Source organism: Hyperoodon ampullatus (genome assembly GCF_949752795.1).
Source record: "Hyperoodon ampullatus genome assembly, chromosome: 12".
NCBI classification, from domain to species: Eukaryota; Metazoa; Chordata; class Mammalia; order Artiodactyla; family Ziphiidae; genus Hyperoodon; species Hyperoodon ampullatus.
The window spans coordinates 22,206,890-22,225,068 of record NC_136925.1 but is presented as its reverse complement, the minus strand read 5'-3'; the positions used below and the strand labels follow the sequence as shown (position 1 = coordinate 22,225,068).

Genomic DNA, 18,179 nt, shown 5'->3' with positions numbered 1-18,179 from the left:
CTGGGTGGAAGGGCAGGTTGCAAAAATGAAATCTCATAAGCCAATAGTGGAAGGCTTCTTTTAGATGCTGGAGGAATCAAATCCTTGATGTACATTGGAGCTGGCATTATTATTATAATTTATTTTTATTTATATTTATTTATTTATTTATTTATTTGCAGTACACGGGCCTCTCACTGCTGTGGCCACTCCTGTTGCGGAGCACAGGCTCCGGATGTGCAGGCTCAGCGGCCATGGCTCACGGGCCCAGCCACTCCGCAGCATGTGGGATCTTCCCGGACAGGGGCACGAACCCGTGTCCACTCCATCGCCAGGTGGACTCTCAACCACTGCGCCACCAGGGAAACCCTGGAGCTGGCATTATTATTGTGACTAACAGAGGTTAATCAAAAGGAGAAGTTCCTGCCCCAACAAACTGAAATGTAAATGTGGTTAAGTTTTGAAAACTTTCCCCTCCTACACTTTGAGTTTTGAGAGGGATTTTTTGAGGAGGAAAGATCCGGCTGCTCTGTGGTTGTAACTCCCAGATCCAGGAGGCTCTGTGATTAGATAAGGCTTGGTATTCCCCAGGGAGTTTCTGCTTCCAAAAGGGCCTGTTGATCCTAGAGAATCAAGTGATAGCTGGAGTAGCTGTACAAATTTCTTATTCCAATAATCCAGGAAAGTCTCCCAAAACTGGGTCAAAAATGCTTCCACCACGGAAGATAGGTTCTTTCTCCCATATGGTGCTAGAGAGAGGCATCATAAACTCTCTCTACTTCTTTTTTCATTTCTTTTTTTCTATCTCTATAGTGTTTTCTTTTTTTATAGTCTGTGTAGGCAATCACACTTCCATTACTATAACGTCACTTGAAGAGTTCAAATTCCAGGAGGGTTGATCAGAATCCATTTCTGTTTAGTTAACTAGCAGGCCTGAGGATACATTTTGAACACTGTGACTGTGGTTACTTTCTCAACTCCTCCACGAATTGTACAAATCAGCTCTTAGGAAGGATTACTTTTGCAAGTGGGTCATCTCAATCATTTTGCATTTAATCTTAGTTTGCTATTCCTGGAGCATGTACCAAGGGTCAAGCTAAGTGCTTTCCTTACATTATTCAGTATAATCCTTATGACACCCTTTCAAATAGATACTTTTATTTCCCCATTTTACGATTAACTTACTTTAGGACAGAGAGTTGGGTGGTGATAGAGTTGGACCTCAAACACAGATCTGAGTCCAGAAGAACAAGCTCTTACAAACTCCTTCCTCAGCTCAGAGGATGATGTAATTCTGATCTTACCCCCAATCCCAGGTACCTCTCTGTAACTCCCTGTGTTTTTACTATCAACCGGTTGCCTAGTTTTGGCAGAAAAACTGTACTAGGCTGCGTGGGGTGAGATAAAGCAAAATACAAGAAATGGCGAGCTTTTAATCTAGTTAAGCAGTTGTTTTCAACTTAAGACGCACACTAGAATCATCTGTGGAACTTTAACAAATACTGATGACAGAAATTCTGATTTAATTGGTCTGGGGGAGCCCTGGGCATCAGAATTTTAAAAACTCCTCAGGTGATTCTAAGGTGCAGCCAACGTGGACAACCACCTAGTGTGATTTGAAAACACTCATAAAATAACATCAAAACCACTACAATGTACAAAATGATATATTCTGAAACGTATTTACCTTACCTCGTTCCACAAGGATGTGGCTAAAAAAATTATTCGGTACAGAATGAATTCCACTGAGGGGCACAGAGCTCCAGGTACTTGTCAAATAGGCCGTCAGATGGGCTAGGACACGTGAGGTCAGCATAGAAATAATTCAGGTACATTTTATTTCTCTGCAAGGCAGCGTTGTCAGATTTTAGGAGAAATAGTTTTTAGAAAACAGTGATTGGTCCAGGCACTGTTTCTAGGTGGTTGATTGGTCCAAAAACTGTTTCCAGGGAGTTGATTGGTCTGGAAGCTGTTTCCAGGCTGTCTAGCCGCTAGATTGCCTTGTCTCCAAGGGTTACTCAAGCTACAAAGTGATAACGGGTCTCAGAAGCTTGTATGGAATGATAATTTTTTTCCCATTACAGAGGCTTATTGAAGAAAATACAAGTATTTGAGGGATGACTCATAGGCACATTGTACATTTCTTTGCTCCAACTTCCCTAAGGGTTATGAATTGCTCATAAAGCAGAAGCTTCCTAAATGACATTTTCACAAGTGGTGGAGGGGCTAGAGGCATGCCATGAAAAATTTCCAGCCATTAAAAGGGTAGCATTAAACTATTCAGTGCAGTAACTGTTGGAATATTTCCTGACTTTTCTTTCTCCTTCTCAAGAGCAGAAGAAGCTGTTGTCAGTTTAATAACAGTAGGGAAAAACAGATAATGTATAAAATGATGATGTAATAACAAAGAAAACTGAGAAAAAGGGTAAAATCACTGCAATTCTATAATCTTAATATTCAACTATTTTCATTTTCGCATATTTTTATTCTAACCCATGACCAATATTATTTGGATGATAACATGTAAAATTTAAGGTTTGACTATCTAATCATATATATATATATTTTTTGCAGTACTTGGGCCTCTCACTGTTGTGGCCTATTCCATTGCGGAGCACAGGCTCTGGACGCGCAGGCTCAGCTGCCATGGCTCACGGGCCCAGCCGCTCCCCAGCATGTGGGATCCTCCCGGACCGGGGCACGAACCCGTGTCCCCTACATCGGCAGGCGGACTCTCAACCACTGCGCCACCAGGGAAGCCCGTAAATTAAAAATTTTTAGCTTTAGATTCAATGAATATTTTTGAGTGGCATACACACATTCTGGACATTTATTTTACATAATTATCTTATTTAAAAAATAACAATAATAAGCATTTACGGAAGGCCACATTGTGGCAGGCTCTGTTTTAAGGACAGAAGATATAGTGGGAAGAAAACAAACAAAATTTTCTTACTCTAGTAGGGCAAGATAGGCGATTACAACCCTGACCGACACAGAATGCTTCTATGCTGCGTGTGGTTACACATATTAACTCATTTCATTCTCTAAACAATCCTATGAAGCAGGTACTATCAGCAACTCCATTTTACAGGAGAGGAAATTAGTGCACAGAGAGGTTAAATAACTTGCCAAAGGTCACACAGTTAGTGAGCATTTGAGCTGGGATTTGTGGCACCACACGCTGCATGCTCAACTGCTATGTTCTCCTGTCTCTGTAATTAGCTTATTTATACTTATTCGATTGATGCAAGGTATCACAAGTTTTCCTTTTCCTTTCTCAAATATTTTCAATTTTTACTTCAAATATTTAATATTTCTCTATAAAGGTATTGGATTAGTATTACAGCCAACACTTTCCAATTACAGGACACTTACTGTGTGCCTGGTACTTTACTTACCTGACGAAAATAAGGTGACTGTTTTGTCTGGTGTACTTGCAAAAATTTTCCTTCAAAATAAAATGGCAGGTAGATAATATCTATAACCTCAAATTAGGAAATGAGCTAATGAAGTAGGGGCCCACCTTCTCTGCACATTAGATTCATCTGAAGAAAATTTTAAACTATATGGACGCTTGGGTCCCACCTCCAGGAATTCTGATTCAATTGGTCTGGAGTGAGTTCAGGCCACTTTGCTAATATGGTAAAGTGGCAAAGTGATAGAATGTTTAAAAGCCAGACGTTTAAAACCATCATCATTATTAAAAGCACGGCTTTGAATCAGACTGACTTGGATTAAATCCCACATCCACTCATTAGCTGTGTGATTATGGGCAAGTTTGCACAGGGAAGGAAAAAAATTCTCTATTCTCTTAGGAGCTCCAGCTGGGCCTGAGAATTAAACTGACACAAGAATAACAGGAAAAAAGTGTGCACATTTTAATCAGATTTTACATGTACATTCACAAGAGAATGACAACCCAAAGATGTGACCAGAGCAGGAAGGTTTTATACCTTTTAGATAAAAAAATGATAACTTTTGAAGAAATGACCAGACAAAGGGGTTTGGACTGGTGCAGTATGTCGTGGGGAAGCGACGAGGAGATACATGAGGGGAAGTTGCGGAAGATAAGGGTTATTTCAATAAGCTTGTTTGTACAGACCAATTGTACATTTCAATGTCGATTCCCCGGCTCTGGGGACAAGGATGTTCTCTTCCTAATACAGCAAGGGCAACTTCCTCCCAGGAAATGTTATGTTCTGTTTTTAGGTAGAAAAGGGTAGATCAGAGAGCCCTTCTCTCACACCTGCTGTTTCTCAAATGCCTTCGGCTCAAAATGATCAACATACCGAAGCAATATATTTTGGGGTGGCACGTCCTGAACTCTTTAATTTCTAAATCTCTCTGCACTTCTCTTTCCTCATCTGTAAAGTGGAAGTAAACATTCACCTCTTAGAGCAGTTGTAAGAATTAAAGAGCGGGAATTCCCTGGCAGCCCCGTGGTTATGACTCTGCGCTTTCCCTGTTATGCGCAGTCCCGTGGTTATGACTCTACGCTTTCCCTGACTCTGCGCTTTTCCCATGCATTAATTCCCTCAGCAAATACTTGCCGAGCACCCACCATGTTCCAGGCATTGTTCCAGGTGCTGGGGAGGCAGCATTGAATAGAACAGACAAGGGGCTTGCCCTCTGAGCACTACTTTTAATTTTTTTTAGCATTAATAAAATGTGCTTCATCTCATGGTCCTTATATTACTCTCTCCTGTACTAGGTCAGCTGAACTTGGGGTCTCATCCTTACCTGCTCTCAGAGACCTTCCTTCATCAGTGGTCCCTGCTCCTGTCTACTGGCTCCTTGTCATATTCATTTAAACATAACCACTTTTTTTTTTTTTCATAGTTAAAAAAAAAAAAATCCCCGAATCAGGGATTTTAGGCTTCAAGTTACCCAACAGTTTCTACTTTCGTCCTTGCATTGTTTTGCTTTGCAGGTAAGTATAGACGTTGTCTGCATGCACAGTCTCCGCTCCCCAGGTTGGCTCCATCTGTTCTCCTTCACACTCCAGAGCACTGTGGTCAGGCTTCTGTCTCCATCACTCTACAGACATTACTCTCAACAAGGTCACTCCCTTCTTAAAACCATTTGATGACTCCAGCTTTTCCTCGGGACGAAGTCAAAACTCTTTAAAGTGGCATGTGCTCATTTGCAGCCTTCCCTCCCGTCACTGCCTTTTCTGCCTGCACTCCTCTCCCCTGCCTGCTGCCCACTCCCCACACCCCCACAGCCTGGGAGTTCCCACCCCACAGGACTGCTCGGAGCTCCCCAGAAGCATCATACTTCCACCTCTAGGCAGTGATGCTCTGAAGTGGTTTGTACCCGCTTGTGAGAGTTTGGTGTACATTTCTTCCCGATTATGTGTTTGGTGATGCCCTGTTGGTAGCCTAAAGTCGGCCATGGTGGGAGTATTTATATCAAGGATATGGGCAAATTCTACAAACTAGGGTTTTCTTGCCTACCTCTAGAGAGATGGCTGTTAAACATCTACCACACACCATTGCTTCTAGTCCTGTGCACATATGTTCCCCCCTCCACCCCAGCTTGGATCAGCTTAAATGTCCCTTCCTTTTGGAAGCTTCTCCTGACTCTTCAAGATTGGGATAGAGGGACTTCCCTGGTGGTCCAGTGGTTAAGACTCTGTGCTCCCAATGCAGGGGGCCTGGGTTCGATCCCTGGTCAGGGAACTAGATCCCGCATGCCACAACTAAGACCCGGTGCAGCCAAATAAATAAATAAATAAATATTTTTAAAAAATTGGGATAGATACCCTTCTCTGTGATTCTATGGAAACTTGGGCAGCACCCTTCCCCCATCCCCCTCCCCATGGCATGTATCGCACTGATTTTTTCTGTATCCTATACTGACCAAGTGAAGTCTTTGAGGTCAGGGAAGGCTTCAAGGTGTGGTTCTCCAGTCAGCAGCGTGATCATCCCTGGGGGAGCTGGTTAGAAATGCAGACTCTCAGGCACACCCCAGACTGATTGAATCAGAAACTGCATTTTAACAAGATCTCCGGGGACTGAATGCAATTAAATTTAAGGTGCACTGCCTTAGGGGCCATCTCATTATTTTTCAAATGGAAAAACAAAACATCAGGGGCCTGTCTTATTCATTGCCATTGTTCTCCACCTGGGATCGTGTTTGACAAATAGCAAGGTGCCACATCATATTGTGAAATGAAGCGGTACATGAGTAATTGAAATAATTAGCCCTATTAAACAGGAAGCTTTTTAGGGTTCAAAAATGTGTCTTCATCTTTGCATCCCCTAGATTTCCTCATACACGTCAGCATTCAGTAGAAAATGGAATAGGATGAAGGAACTAGGCTTGAGTGCACTTTTGCTGATCCTAAAACTAGGGCCCAGTTTAAGATATTCATCCTAGAAGTGAGGCAATGACCTTTGAAGCTATGGGTCTGTAGAATCCAAACCTGGAGTTTTGAAATATGTCACCAGAAACTTAAGATTTTTCCTAGCCATCAACCGGCTGCAATGTTCTACTCTTATTTCCTCGTTTCTCCTAATACAGTGATGCCAAGCTCACCCCACCTCCTTCTTTCCTCTCCCTTTAGCTACAGCATCCACACGCTACTTGCTCACAGACTCACACGCACGTTGAACACGAGGTTGAGTAGGAGAGCTGTGCGGTGCAGTGGAAGGCACTTGGCATTTAGTCAGGAAGACACTGGCTGTGTTCCTGCCTGTCACAACCTTTCTGGAGGCTTCTTCTTTTCCTCTGCAATGGGGAAAATGGTATCTTCCCTATCTAATTCACCACGTTTTTGTAGGATCAAATGAGTTAACATAGGTGAAAGTGCTTTTATACATTGTAAAGCACTGCACAGAGTAGATGCAAAATCTCTCAGACAAATGGATCTCAAGTACACGCTATGGTTTAGTAACTCCCTAGCACGTGGAATATGCAAGGAGATAAAAGAATGTTCCAGTATGGAAGGGTATAGAAATCTAGAGGTTATTTATTTGGGGAACAGGATGCCTCACCTGTGTCCAGGCATGTAATTAGATAAAGATTATGGTTTTGCATTGCAAAGACATAAAAATAAAACATTGGCTTCGTATCAGATGTCACCTAGGAAATCTGGGGTGATTCCATCTGAGATGCCAGGTGTGCTATTAATCAGCAGTAAAAAACAATTAATCTAAGAAGCAAATGATAAGGACATGTGGGTGGCTGATAACTGGAGAAACAGTTTCATTCCCTAATAGGATCTGATAGGCTCCAACTAATGTAGGTGCAAAAAATATAGATCAATACCAAGCAAGAGTTCCTTTCAAATAGACAGCTACCAGTGAATATTGCAAACTGCAAGCATTGTTCGCCCGTTTCTTAGTGTTGGGACATCCCTTGCAGATGTTAATAATGATCTGCCCACAATAGGAAGACTCCATGGTGTGGTCTTTCAATCAGCAGCCCGGGGCATCCCCTGGGGAGTTGGTCAGAAATGCAGACTCTCAGGGCCACCCCAGACCTGTTGAATCAGAACCTGCCTTTTAACAAGATCTCCAGGGATTGAGTGTATTTAAATTTAAGGCAGATTGCCTTAGGGACCATCTAATAATTTTTCAAGTGGAAAAACAAAAAATCAGGACTTTAAGGGTGATTTTTTCCCCTCAAGGTCTAATAGGCATGGGAGGCAGAGCCTGGATTAGAAAAAAAAGTGTTCCGACTCTGTTGGCGGTTCCAGCATTGCTCACCACCTCACAGCCTGGTTCTTCAGCTTCTGCTGTGAGGCTTAGGGCAAGTTACTGAACCTCTCTGAGTCTGTTTGCTCATCTATGAAATGGAGATGGTAGCCATGTCTACCTCACAGAACTGTGAGGTTCAACACAAATTAGAAAATCTCTGAACATTTTGTCCAAGGCATAATTCACATGAAAAGGTTTATTATTCTCTAATGAAAAGGCAGACAATGTTCCACATAATTTAAACAGTAGAAGTAAATTTTTTATGGCACACAGAAGCAGATTGTTATTGATATCTCTGAAAATCTTCATGCCTTGACAGTAATGTTTGGAAAACAGTCATTTTTCCTTTTAATCTTTCCTATTTTCCAGTGAAGAAGCTTATATAAGCTACCCTGCAGAGGTGCTCTGCTAGTCACTGTAATTTAATCATCTTGAAGTCAGTTAGGCTGACTTCCACTATTATGAAAATGGTGAACCCGGGCCAAATTCAACCTTTGGAATAGGCACCCACATATGGAATTAAAGAACCTGACTCACTGACCTACTTTCTTGGCCACCAAAACAGGAAGAGACTGCATTTCCTAGTGTTCCGCTCCATCTAGTGGCCAAACATGGTACATGGCTCAATTTTCGGTTACAGAGAAATTATCGGGAATTCTACAATAGGTTTTCATGTCTTAAACACAAACACATACGACTTCTCACTGTTGAGGAGAAATCATCCAACATACACATTTTTAATGCTGTTTGTTATACTTGAAATAATAGGCTTAGGATTCTTACAAATGTACCATACTAATGCAAGATGAGAGAGGGGAAACTGGGGTGGGGGAGGAAGGGTCTGTGAGAACTCTGTATTTTCAGCTCAGTTTTCTGTAAACATAAAACAGTTCTAAAAAATAAATCCAACTGATTAAAAAAAATAGGCTTAGGATGCTTGTTGCTGGTTGGAAAGTTGGAGACTTTCTGATTTGGAACAGGAAGACCAGAGTCATCTTTGATGCTTCTGTTGATGAAAAAATTAGTCAATAATATAAGAAAGAAATAGAAAACCTTATTTGAGCCAACCTGAGGATTATAAGCCAGGAGACAGTCTTTTAGGAAGCTCTGAGGACTGTTCTCCTGTTAGAGGTTAAAGCACAGTTATAGAAGTTTTTGAGACAAAGGGTTATACATCAAAGTGACATCATGAATGTTTAAATAGTCCAACAAGGTAGGCAGCAGCTTATTGTGACCTCTTATAGGATTCAGAAAGGAATGTCATCTCCTAAGGAGTTACCTTGCTGGTGGCCAGGAGGAAACTGCTTTTTTTTTTTTTTTTTTTTTTGGTGAGGAGGCATTCCTGTGTCTTCTAGTTAATGTATAAAGCAGATGCACAATGCCCACTAAAGGGGAGGGGGAGTGGTTCAAATGGCAGAGAAAATTTTATGTTAAATTCTCCTTTTCTTGCCTTAAAATAATTTTATTTCATCACTTCCCTCATGTGATATATCCATTATGTCATCAAACACTAAAAAATTAATTTCTCAAGACATTAGCCAGTGTCGGGGAGGAAGATATTTTCCTCTACCCTTCTAGGTTTTTCTGGCTGGTCTAAGAATTAAATTGGCACGAGACAGATTAACAGGAGACAATCAAACAAAGTTTAATAACATGTCTACATGGGAGAGACCCAGGAAAACTGAGTAACTCACCAAAATGGCCCAAACCATTAATAAACCTTAACACCATCTTCAGCTAAAGACAAGAGATGTTGGGGGTAGTGGTTTGAGACTTGAAAGGGGAGAAAGGCAATTGACTTGGAGATTAAAAAAAAGAAAATATTTGGTAAATAAATGCTTGCCCAGGCCATGGAGAGATAATGGGACACAGAGGGGACCTGATCTCTAGAGAGTTTTCCCCACCACATATAGCCCATACCCTTTGTGGATATCTCTGGAGATGGCTCTGTTAGGGAACAGGCTTTCTACCTAAATTCTTTTTTAGACAGTTAGGGGGAAGTTCAAAGTTTCTTCCTGAGTTTTTCAGGCCCTCATTGTTTTCAGCTTGAAGTAACCCATATGCCAAAGAGACCTTTGGGGGTGACAAATTTTGTTCCTCTACACCAGCCACATGTACTTATTTAATCCTTCCTTTGGGACCGTCTGATAAGTGAAGAAAGGTGTTGGACATTACTCCAGACCCTGTAGTTTGGGCATCTCGGAGAGGAATGCCTATGGGTGCACTCAGAAGGCCTGAGCTGTAGGGTTCCCAGTCTCACAAAAGATTCCCTTTCCCCACAATGTGGCCAAGGAGCAATAGAGACCTGCTGGGGCCATGGGAGTCATGCCAAGGATCAGTGTCAGCCAAGGGAACAGAGGGTCGGTGACAAGAGACTAGCCTTTCGGGGCTTCCTTGGTGGCGCAGTGGTTAAGAATCCGCCTGCCAATGCAGGGGACACGGGTTCGAGCCCTGGTCCAGGAAGATCCCACATGCCGCGGGGCAACTAAGCCCGTGTACCACAACTACTGAGCTCACGTGCCACAACTACTGAAGACCGCGCACCTAGAGCCCCGCAACAAGAGAAGCCACTGCAACGAGAAGCCCAGGCACCGCAACGAAGAGTAGCCCCCGCTCGCCGCAACTAGAGAAACCCTGTGCACAGCAATGAAGACCTGACCCAACACAGCCATAAATAAATAAATAAAAAACAAAACAAAACAAAAAAAGAGACCAGCCTTTCCCTTGACCTCTTTCTTGGGGATGTGTTGTCAGAGCCCCTGAAACCAAGATATAATTCCAGGTGTAGAAGTGGGGTCAGGAAGCCCCCAAAATGCCAGAGCTAGCATTTCTCACTGAAGGGTAGCAGAGTATGCTACCCCCAAGTATGTCTCTTTGGTATAAAGATTATTTTGAGTGAATTATTTTTTTGAGAAAAGGCAGACACAGGAGATGCTCTGAAAACAGAGTAGAAGTTACCCTTCTGTCAGGGAAATTTATATTTTTAAAGGAAATCTCCATTTGTGAGGGTGTCTCCTTCTCAGTACCAGGAAGAGAGGGATGACTCTAAAATCACGTGAAACTTATCCGTGAAGAAAGCAGAGACTTAAATCTTCATAACAAACCTTACCTTTTACTGTGCTTTTCCTGGTAACTTCCCATAACTGGTCTCTCTGTTCCCCCAACAACTTTCTTTTGTCTTTGGCTAAAGATATTAGTATTTAAGGTGCTAGCCATCTCAGCTTCCCTGGGTATCTCGCATCCGCATGTGAGGTATACATGTTAATAAACTTCCGTTCGTTTTTCTCCTGTCACTTTATCTTTTATTACAGGAGGTCTCAGCCAAGAAGGGTAGAGGGAACATTATTTTTCCTCTTCTAAACGACTGATTTAGCAGGAAGGAATTCAGAATCAGGATTGAGTTGATTTATAGAAAATACACGTGATAACCTTGCACGCAGGTTTGTGGCCTGTTCAGAGTTGGGCATATATTTGCACCACTGGAACTGGAGTCATTTCATGTTGAGACTTTGTTGGGGAATTGATGTTGTTAAATTAATTAAGCAAGGAGGCCATCCAGCTGATGTGGCTCTCATGCCGAGGAGGCCTACAGAGACAAACCAAAATCAAACCCTGTAAATGCCTCCGGATTAGGAAACCAAAACGCTAAGGTCAACTAATCACAGACAGCCAACGAGGCTTTAAGCTCTAGCCAATCAAATACTTTCTTTTCTTTGCTTCTCCATCTTCTCTATAAAAGTCCTTTCTCTGGCTCCTGTCCTGGGGAGCTCCTAATCACTTCTGGTTTGGCGCACTTCAACTGAAATTGATTTTTGCTCAATCTTGACATTTAAAAATGTGCCTCAGTTTATCTTTTAAAAATATGCAGATATGAATTTGGGTCTTTAGAAGTCTGATCACTGAGGGAATACTTGGAGCCTCTCTGGAGAGCAGGTCTGAAAGTGTGTCACTGAAGAATTTAAACCCTTCAAGTGGGATCAGTATTGTCGGTAGAAAGGAAGAAAAGAGGGTGATTTTGAGTTTGCTCAAGATATCTCATTTCCTGTAGCTTCTAGTGTTACCGAACCAAACTTGGGTCCTGTTTGCCCATGTGCAGGAAAGCCAATCTACTGACACTGGGTTGTGATGAAGGAAAGTGTGGCATTTATTGTAAGGCACCACACAAGGAGTCTGGGGCAGCTAATGCTCTAAAAGCCCAAACTCCAGACTTCCCTGGCAGTCCAGTGGTTAAGACCCTATGCTTCCACCACAGGGTTCATGGGTTCGATCCCTGGTCCGGGAACTAAGATCCCACATGCTGTGCAACACGGCCAAAAAATAAATAAATAAATTTAAAAAATTAAAAAAAGGGCTGATTAGTAAAAAAAAAAAAAGAGTTGTTAAAAAAAGCAGCAATATTGTAACAAATTCAATAAAGACTTTAGAAATGGTCCACATCAAAAAAAAATCTTTAAAAGAAAAAAGAGGGCATAACTGGATAGTGGTGTAAAAATTAAGCACACACTGCTCCCTTAACAACCAATAACAGCTGTTCATCGGTGGTATGAAGCCTCTGAGAAGCATTCCCTGTGCCTAGTACTGAGCTCCCTAGGTGGACACAGTGTGTGAGATGGACAGTCTCCAAGGGGAGTCATCCCCAGAAGGGGAAAGTGAAATACTTTCCCAGGACCAGGCTCACCTTTTCCATCCTTGGAGATTTGGGGGATCAAACATTTCACCACTCTGGGTCTGGTACCAACTTCCCCCTGCCAGAAGAGAAGAGAATTGGGCATCATTTGGGCAGATTGCTGATTTGTAAGGCAACAGTCTTATCTTGTCTTGTCAGCAGAGGAGTGATACTTTCACTAAAAGGTCTCAGCAGATGTAACGGCAAGACAAACCAGGAGTGTGACCTAACTCAGGCTCTCTCAGAGAGAGAGCAATTGGGCCCTCTCTGTTTCAAGGGAGAATTCTGATCTTACTGAGAGGGTCCAGGCATTCAGGGGCTGAGCTGTCCCTTAAGTTTAAAATGCATTCTCCCAAACCTCACACTCTTGCAGTTCAAACACATCACTGGTAGTTAAAGCCGAACTGCTACATTATAACTAATTTGCCAGCACCCAGCTTTATATTGAATACTTTAACTAAATTAGTCTGTTAACTACAGAAAGTCTTACTACAGTACATAGGTTAGAAAACACTCCCAATCGCCCCTGCTTAACTGGAAGGGAAAGACCGTTTGTTTGGTAAGGCAAATGAGAACACCGCCAGGTAGTGGTACTCCACTGGGCAATTCCTGCCTTTGCCAATTACACACTTTAGTTGGTAATTTTGAGACTCCCAAATACGCTATAAAACTTTGCTCCAGAAGTGTACAAACAAAACTCATAAAAAATGTTTTGAGATTAATTTCAGATGTTTCATGGGTCCCCAGAAGTACTCCCCCAAAGAGAAATTCCTCATTTCTGGTGCTCCAATCTTTCGCTCTTAGAATTTCTCTAAAGCTTGTTCCCCTAATCCACGTCAGGAAGAACTTTCCAAATACCCAATCAAACCCAGATCCTGCCGGGACATCAAATTTGGCCGAAAAAGGGCTATCAGGTTCTTGAGCTACGACGGCGGTGGGATGGCCCCTTTCGTCAGTAAAACAGATGCCTTTATGGAATCTGCGGACCAGTCTACGTGTGGAAGGAGGATTTGTTTCCTTTCACTCTCTGGGTTTCCATCGTCCGTCTATGGGAAATGAATATAAGTGCCACTCCTGGTTCCCAATACTACGGCAACTGCGCATGTGCAAAGCCGCCCTGAGAACGCTTTGGGTCTGGGCAGGGCGGGGAGGGGAGGGGCGGGGCGAGGAAAGACCCGCCCCTCCCATTCGCCTTGGCCTTAACTCCTTCCCATCCGGCCGCCAGCGTCTCTCTTCACCTCTGACCTCGGAAAGAAGGGGGTGGGGCTTTTGGGGCGGAAGTAGCGGTGCATTGTGGGCTCGCTTAGAGTTCAACCTGAATGGAAGTGGCGCGCCGCTGCTGACATTACCCAGGTACGGGCGGTTGGGGTTCGGACGCCGGCCGGGATTCGGGTACCTCGGACCTCGGGAGCAGAGCGGAGCGCGAGGAGGCGGCGGCGGCGGCGGCGGCGCGGCGAGCGTTGGTGGAGGGGGCGGCTGTGCACGGCCCCAAGACATGGCTCACAACAAGATTCCCCCGCGGTGGCTAAACTGTCCGCGGCGCGGCCAGCCGGTGGCAGGTAACCGGGACGGGGGGTGTTCGAGTCCCCGCGCACCGGCGGGTCCGGGGGTGGGCTGAGGGGGGCGCAGCTTTCGGTAGTGGTGTTTCAGGACCGAGACGTGCTCGGTCCGATGAAGCTTCGTGGATGAGTGTTTGGGAACCTGGACTGGAGGGAGTGGGGGCACTTGTCACTCTTCAGTAAGGCTAAATATTGCGAACGGGAAGGTAGATAGGAGCTTTGTGTGGCAGGAGCCGAGAACCCAAGAACCCAGTGGGTAATAATACTTTGAAGCTTAGGAGTTTTGTAAACCTTTGAGGGTTCTCGGAAGGGGAAGGGACAAGTGTCGGTTTTGAGAGGAAGGCTAAAGGGAGGGACATTCATCGGTGTGAATTTCAGCGGTGAAATTCATCCACACTGAGACTGGAGGTTTTTGTTTTGTTTTTTAAATGATTCTTAATTGAGGACTTTTTCGTCTTTGAGTTTGACACAACAGACTTTAAGGTGTACAGTTTGAAAGTGTACAGTTTGATAAATTTGGACCACAGGCGCGCACACACACCCTGTGAAACACAATCAAGGCAGTAAACACAATCATTACCACTCCAGGTTTCCTCCTGCCCTTTGTAATCCCTGCCTCCCTCAGGCAACCAGTGATTTGCTTTCTGTCACTATAGATTTAGTTTGCATTTTGTATAATTTTTAAAATAAATGGAAACATACTCTTTTTTGGGGGGGAGGTCTCTGACTTCTTTAACTCAGCATTATTATTTTGAGATTTTCACGCTGTGCTTGTACATATCAATAGCCCATCCCTTTTTACTGCCGAGTAGTATTCCACTGTTACGGATACGCCAGTTTAAATTAGTTTGTCCATTCACTTCTTGAGGGTCCTTTGGGTTGTTTCCAGTTTTGGGCTGTTGCATACTAACTTGCTATGAATATTCATGTGCAGTTCTTTGTATGGACATATGCTTTCATTTCCCCTGTGTAAATCTATAGGAGAGGAATGCATCGCATGGTAGGTGTAAGTTTAACCTTTAAAAAAACCGCCAAACTCTTTTCCAAGTCATAACATTTTTTTTTAAAGGGCTTCAAATGCTTGGCTATCTATCTATCTATTTATTTATTTATTTATGGCTGTGTTGGGTCTTCATTTCTGTGCGAGGGCTTTCTCTAGTTGTGGCAAGCGGGGGCCACTCTTCATCGCGGTGCACGGGCCTCTCACTATCGCGGCCCCTCTCGTTGCGGAGCACAGGCTCCAGGTGCGCGGGCTCAGTAGTTGTGGCTCTCGGGCCTAGTCGCTCTGCGGCATGTGGGATCTTCCCGGACCGGGGCACGAACCCGTGTCCCCTGCATCGTCAGGCGGACTCTCAAACACTGCACCACCAGGGAAGCCCAAGCAGGTGAATTCTTAACTACTGCTCCACAAGGGAAGTCCCAGCCTAGTTATTTTAAGTTGTTGGAAGAGAAGATTCTCTAGTCATTTTTTAGTTCAGGTTTTCTGGTTCTTCTAGTTTGTCAGCTTTTCTTCACATTTTATATAAAATCCTCAGTCAATAAAGCCACATAAATGATGGATAAAAGATAATCTAAGCAAGCCTTGGGGTGAGGAAATGGTTTTCCTTAACAAAAATGAATAATTTTTTTTTTACATTCTAACAATTTTTATAGGCATTTTCACTTGTGCTTGATAGTCATTGTACTTTCTTCAGATGAATTGATTACAATTCATCTCACTCTTCAGACATTTTGACTTTTTTTCCCTTGCCATCTCTAACTTAGTGTTGAATCCTTTCTTTTTACCTGTGGCTTTCTCTATGGAGTTATGAAGAAACCTCTAAACTTAGATGTCTTGCTTCTTTTTTAACCTGCAGCATGTTTCCTGGATCCTTTCATTAGAGTTACCTGCTACACTGATTTGTGAGAAAAACAAAATCATAAAGAAGGTCTTGTCCCAGTGAATATTTTTTATTTGGAATTAGAAAAACAGTTTTAAAATCAGAATTTTAATATAATCTGCAGATGGCAATGAGAAATATCAGAATACTGACTTTTTCCTAGATGAATGGGGCAAATGTGGTACTGACTGCTGCGGACAGCAGCAGATAAGGTGCTAAGCTCCAGGCAGCTTAATACTTCTGTAAGAAATAGAGTTTTGTGCTTTTTTTTTTTCTCCTTCTCCTGGAGATGAAGGGTCAGGAATAAAAAGTTTTCCTTTTTTATTGTATTACAGTATTTCAGCCCCCAAAACATAGACTCTTAATTACTGTGATCAGTGAGTCACTAAGCTCACCTAATCTGAGCAGTTGCGGGCCCTGAACAGAACCCCAGGCTTCCTGACAACCAAACTGGATCTTTACTGGTAATCAATTCTGCTTTGGCTTGTGATCCTTATTAGAAAGTAAGGTGAATACAACATAAAATTCTTTATAAGTCTTTCTGAATTTCCTTAAAATTTGATCTCTCTAACATTTATGTCCTAGAAGTGTTCATGACACATTGTGTATTTTAGATAATGTAGGGTTGGCAGTGTTTTATAGTGGTAGAATAAGAAATGCTAGCTATATTCTTGCAAGCGTTAGAGAAAAATAAGGAATCATTCACATTCCCAGTTTCTACCTCCTATTTTCTTCCTCTTTTTTTCTGATTAGAAAAGTAATTTATGCTTATTGTATAATTTCTTTGATATTTTGCATATTTAGGAAAATGTGTTATGACTGCTTAAATTTTCTCATTGTAAACATTAGGATGAATCTTATTAGTACCAGAAGTTCATAATTTTTCTGAATCAGAAAGAAGATGGTACTAATTATAAATAGTAATTTGTCCCACTCTGAAGTCACCTTCTCTAATTAAACCAGACTTCTAGTGAGAGAGTGAGTACCTGGAGATAGGGCCAAGCTTTATTTCTGAAGAATTCTTTTTTCCTGCTTCTGAGTGATAGATTTCAGGTGAACACTTTGAAGAAAACAAACTTCTGATTATTCAAGATAAAATTATTTTATATGTACTATGTATAAAGAACCTCCTGGGAACTAACTGGGGGACTATAAATATGATTCAGTCTTATGATAATAGTGATGACTTTGAAGACGTTTTACTTAGCAAATATTTGTATATACTTTGTGCTGGTTTTGGGGACTTGGGAGATAATTAAGATACAGTCCCCCACCTTAAAGAGCACACAATTTTGTGAGTAGCAAACAATCATTTTAAAACACAGTTCTGTTTTAACAAGGTCAATAATGACTCTATTACAGAATATTATGGGATACTAGAGATAATAAACCTTGATGTTAGGGAAGAAGAAGGGGATCAGGGAAGGCTTCCCAGAGGGAGGTATATATGAATTAACATGAATAAATAGAAGTTTGCTAGATAGAGCGTTGCCTTTGTTTTTTGATTTTTTGTTTTTTTGAAGGGCTTCTGTTGGGATAGGATGATGATGGAGAGATCTCAGACTGAAAGTGAGGATATGGATGTGAGGGTGGAGAGTATGAGCCGGATCGTATAGGCTTAGGGTGTGATAAGGGGTTTTAATATTTATATACATTCACAGTGCACTGGCAAACCATTGCCATTTCTTAAGCATTGGGGTCAGATGATTTGACTTCAGTTTAAAGAAGCTTACTTTGATTGCTGTGTGTTTAATGAAAGAGACAAGGATGGAAGTGGGGAGGTTAGTTAGGAACTTGTCATGGTAGTTCAAGTGAAAGATAATGGTGATGGTTTAGAAGTAGAGTCGAAGAGTAGTAGGCTGATTTGAGAGATATTAAAGAGGGAAAATAGACGGGACTTGGTGTTGGACTTAGAATGAGATAAAGAGCATCAAAACTTAGTCCCAAGTTTCTGCTTATGCAGTGGGATGATTGGTACCATTAGGGCTTATTGGGGGGGAAAGCAGGTTGGAAGAAGTATTAAAATCCTGATTGCTTAAATGCTGGAGAGGGTGTGGAGAAAAGGGAACCCCTTGCACTGTTAGTGGGAATGTAAATTGATACAGCCACTATGGAGAACAGTATGGAGGTTCCTTAGAAAACTAAAAATAGAACTACCATATGACCCAGCAGTCCCACTACTGGGCATATACCCTGACAAAACCATAATTCAAAAAGAGACACGTTCCACAATGTTCATTGCAGCACTCTTTACAATAGCCAGGACACGGAAGCAAGCTATGTGTCCATCAACAGATGAATGGATAAAGAAGACGTGGCACATACATACAATGGAATATTACTCAACCATAAAAAGAAACGAAATTGAGTTATTTGTAGTGAGGAGGAT

At 42.4% G+C, this 18,179-nt stretch overlaps 1 protein-coding gene across 4 annotated transcripts in view; it reads left to right on the top strand.

Moving 5' to 3' along the window:
- Window positions 1-13,846: 13,846 nt before the first annotated feature.
- RNGTT (RNA guanylyltransferase and 5'-phosphatase) overlaps window positions 13,847-18,179 on the top strand; it is a gene marked incomplete at its 5' end in the record, with an annotated part of 242,019 nt that continues 237,686 nt past the window's right edge. For all 4 annotated transcript variants that reach the window (XM_079716219.1, XM_079716218.1, XM_079716217.1 and 1 more), the window contains one exon: window positions 13,847-13,910. In XM_079716219.1, the coding sequence (XP_079572345.1) occupies window positions 13,847-13,910 (64 nt within the window). The remainder of the gene's footprint in view (window positions 13,911-18,179) is intronic.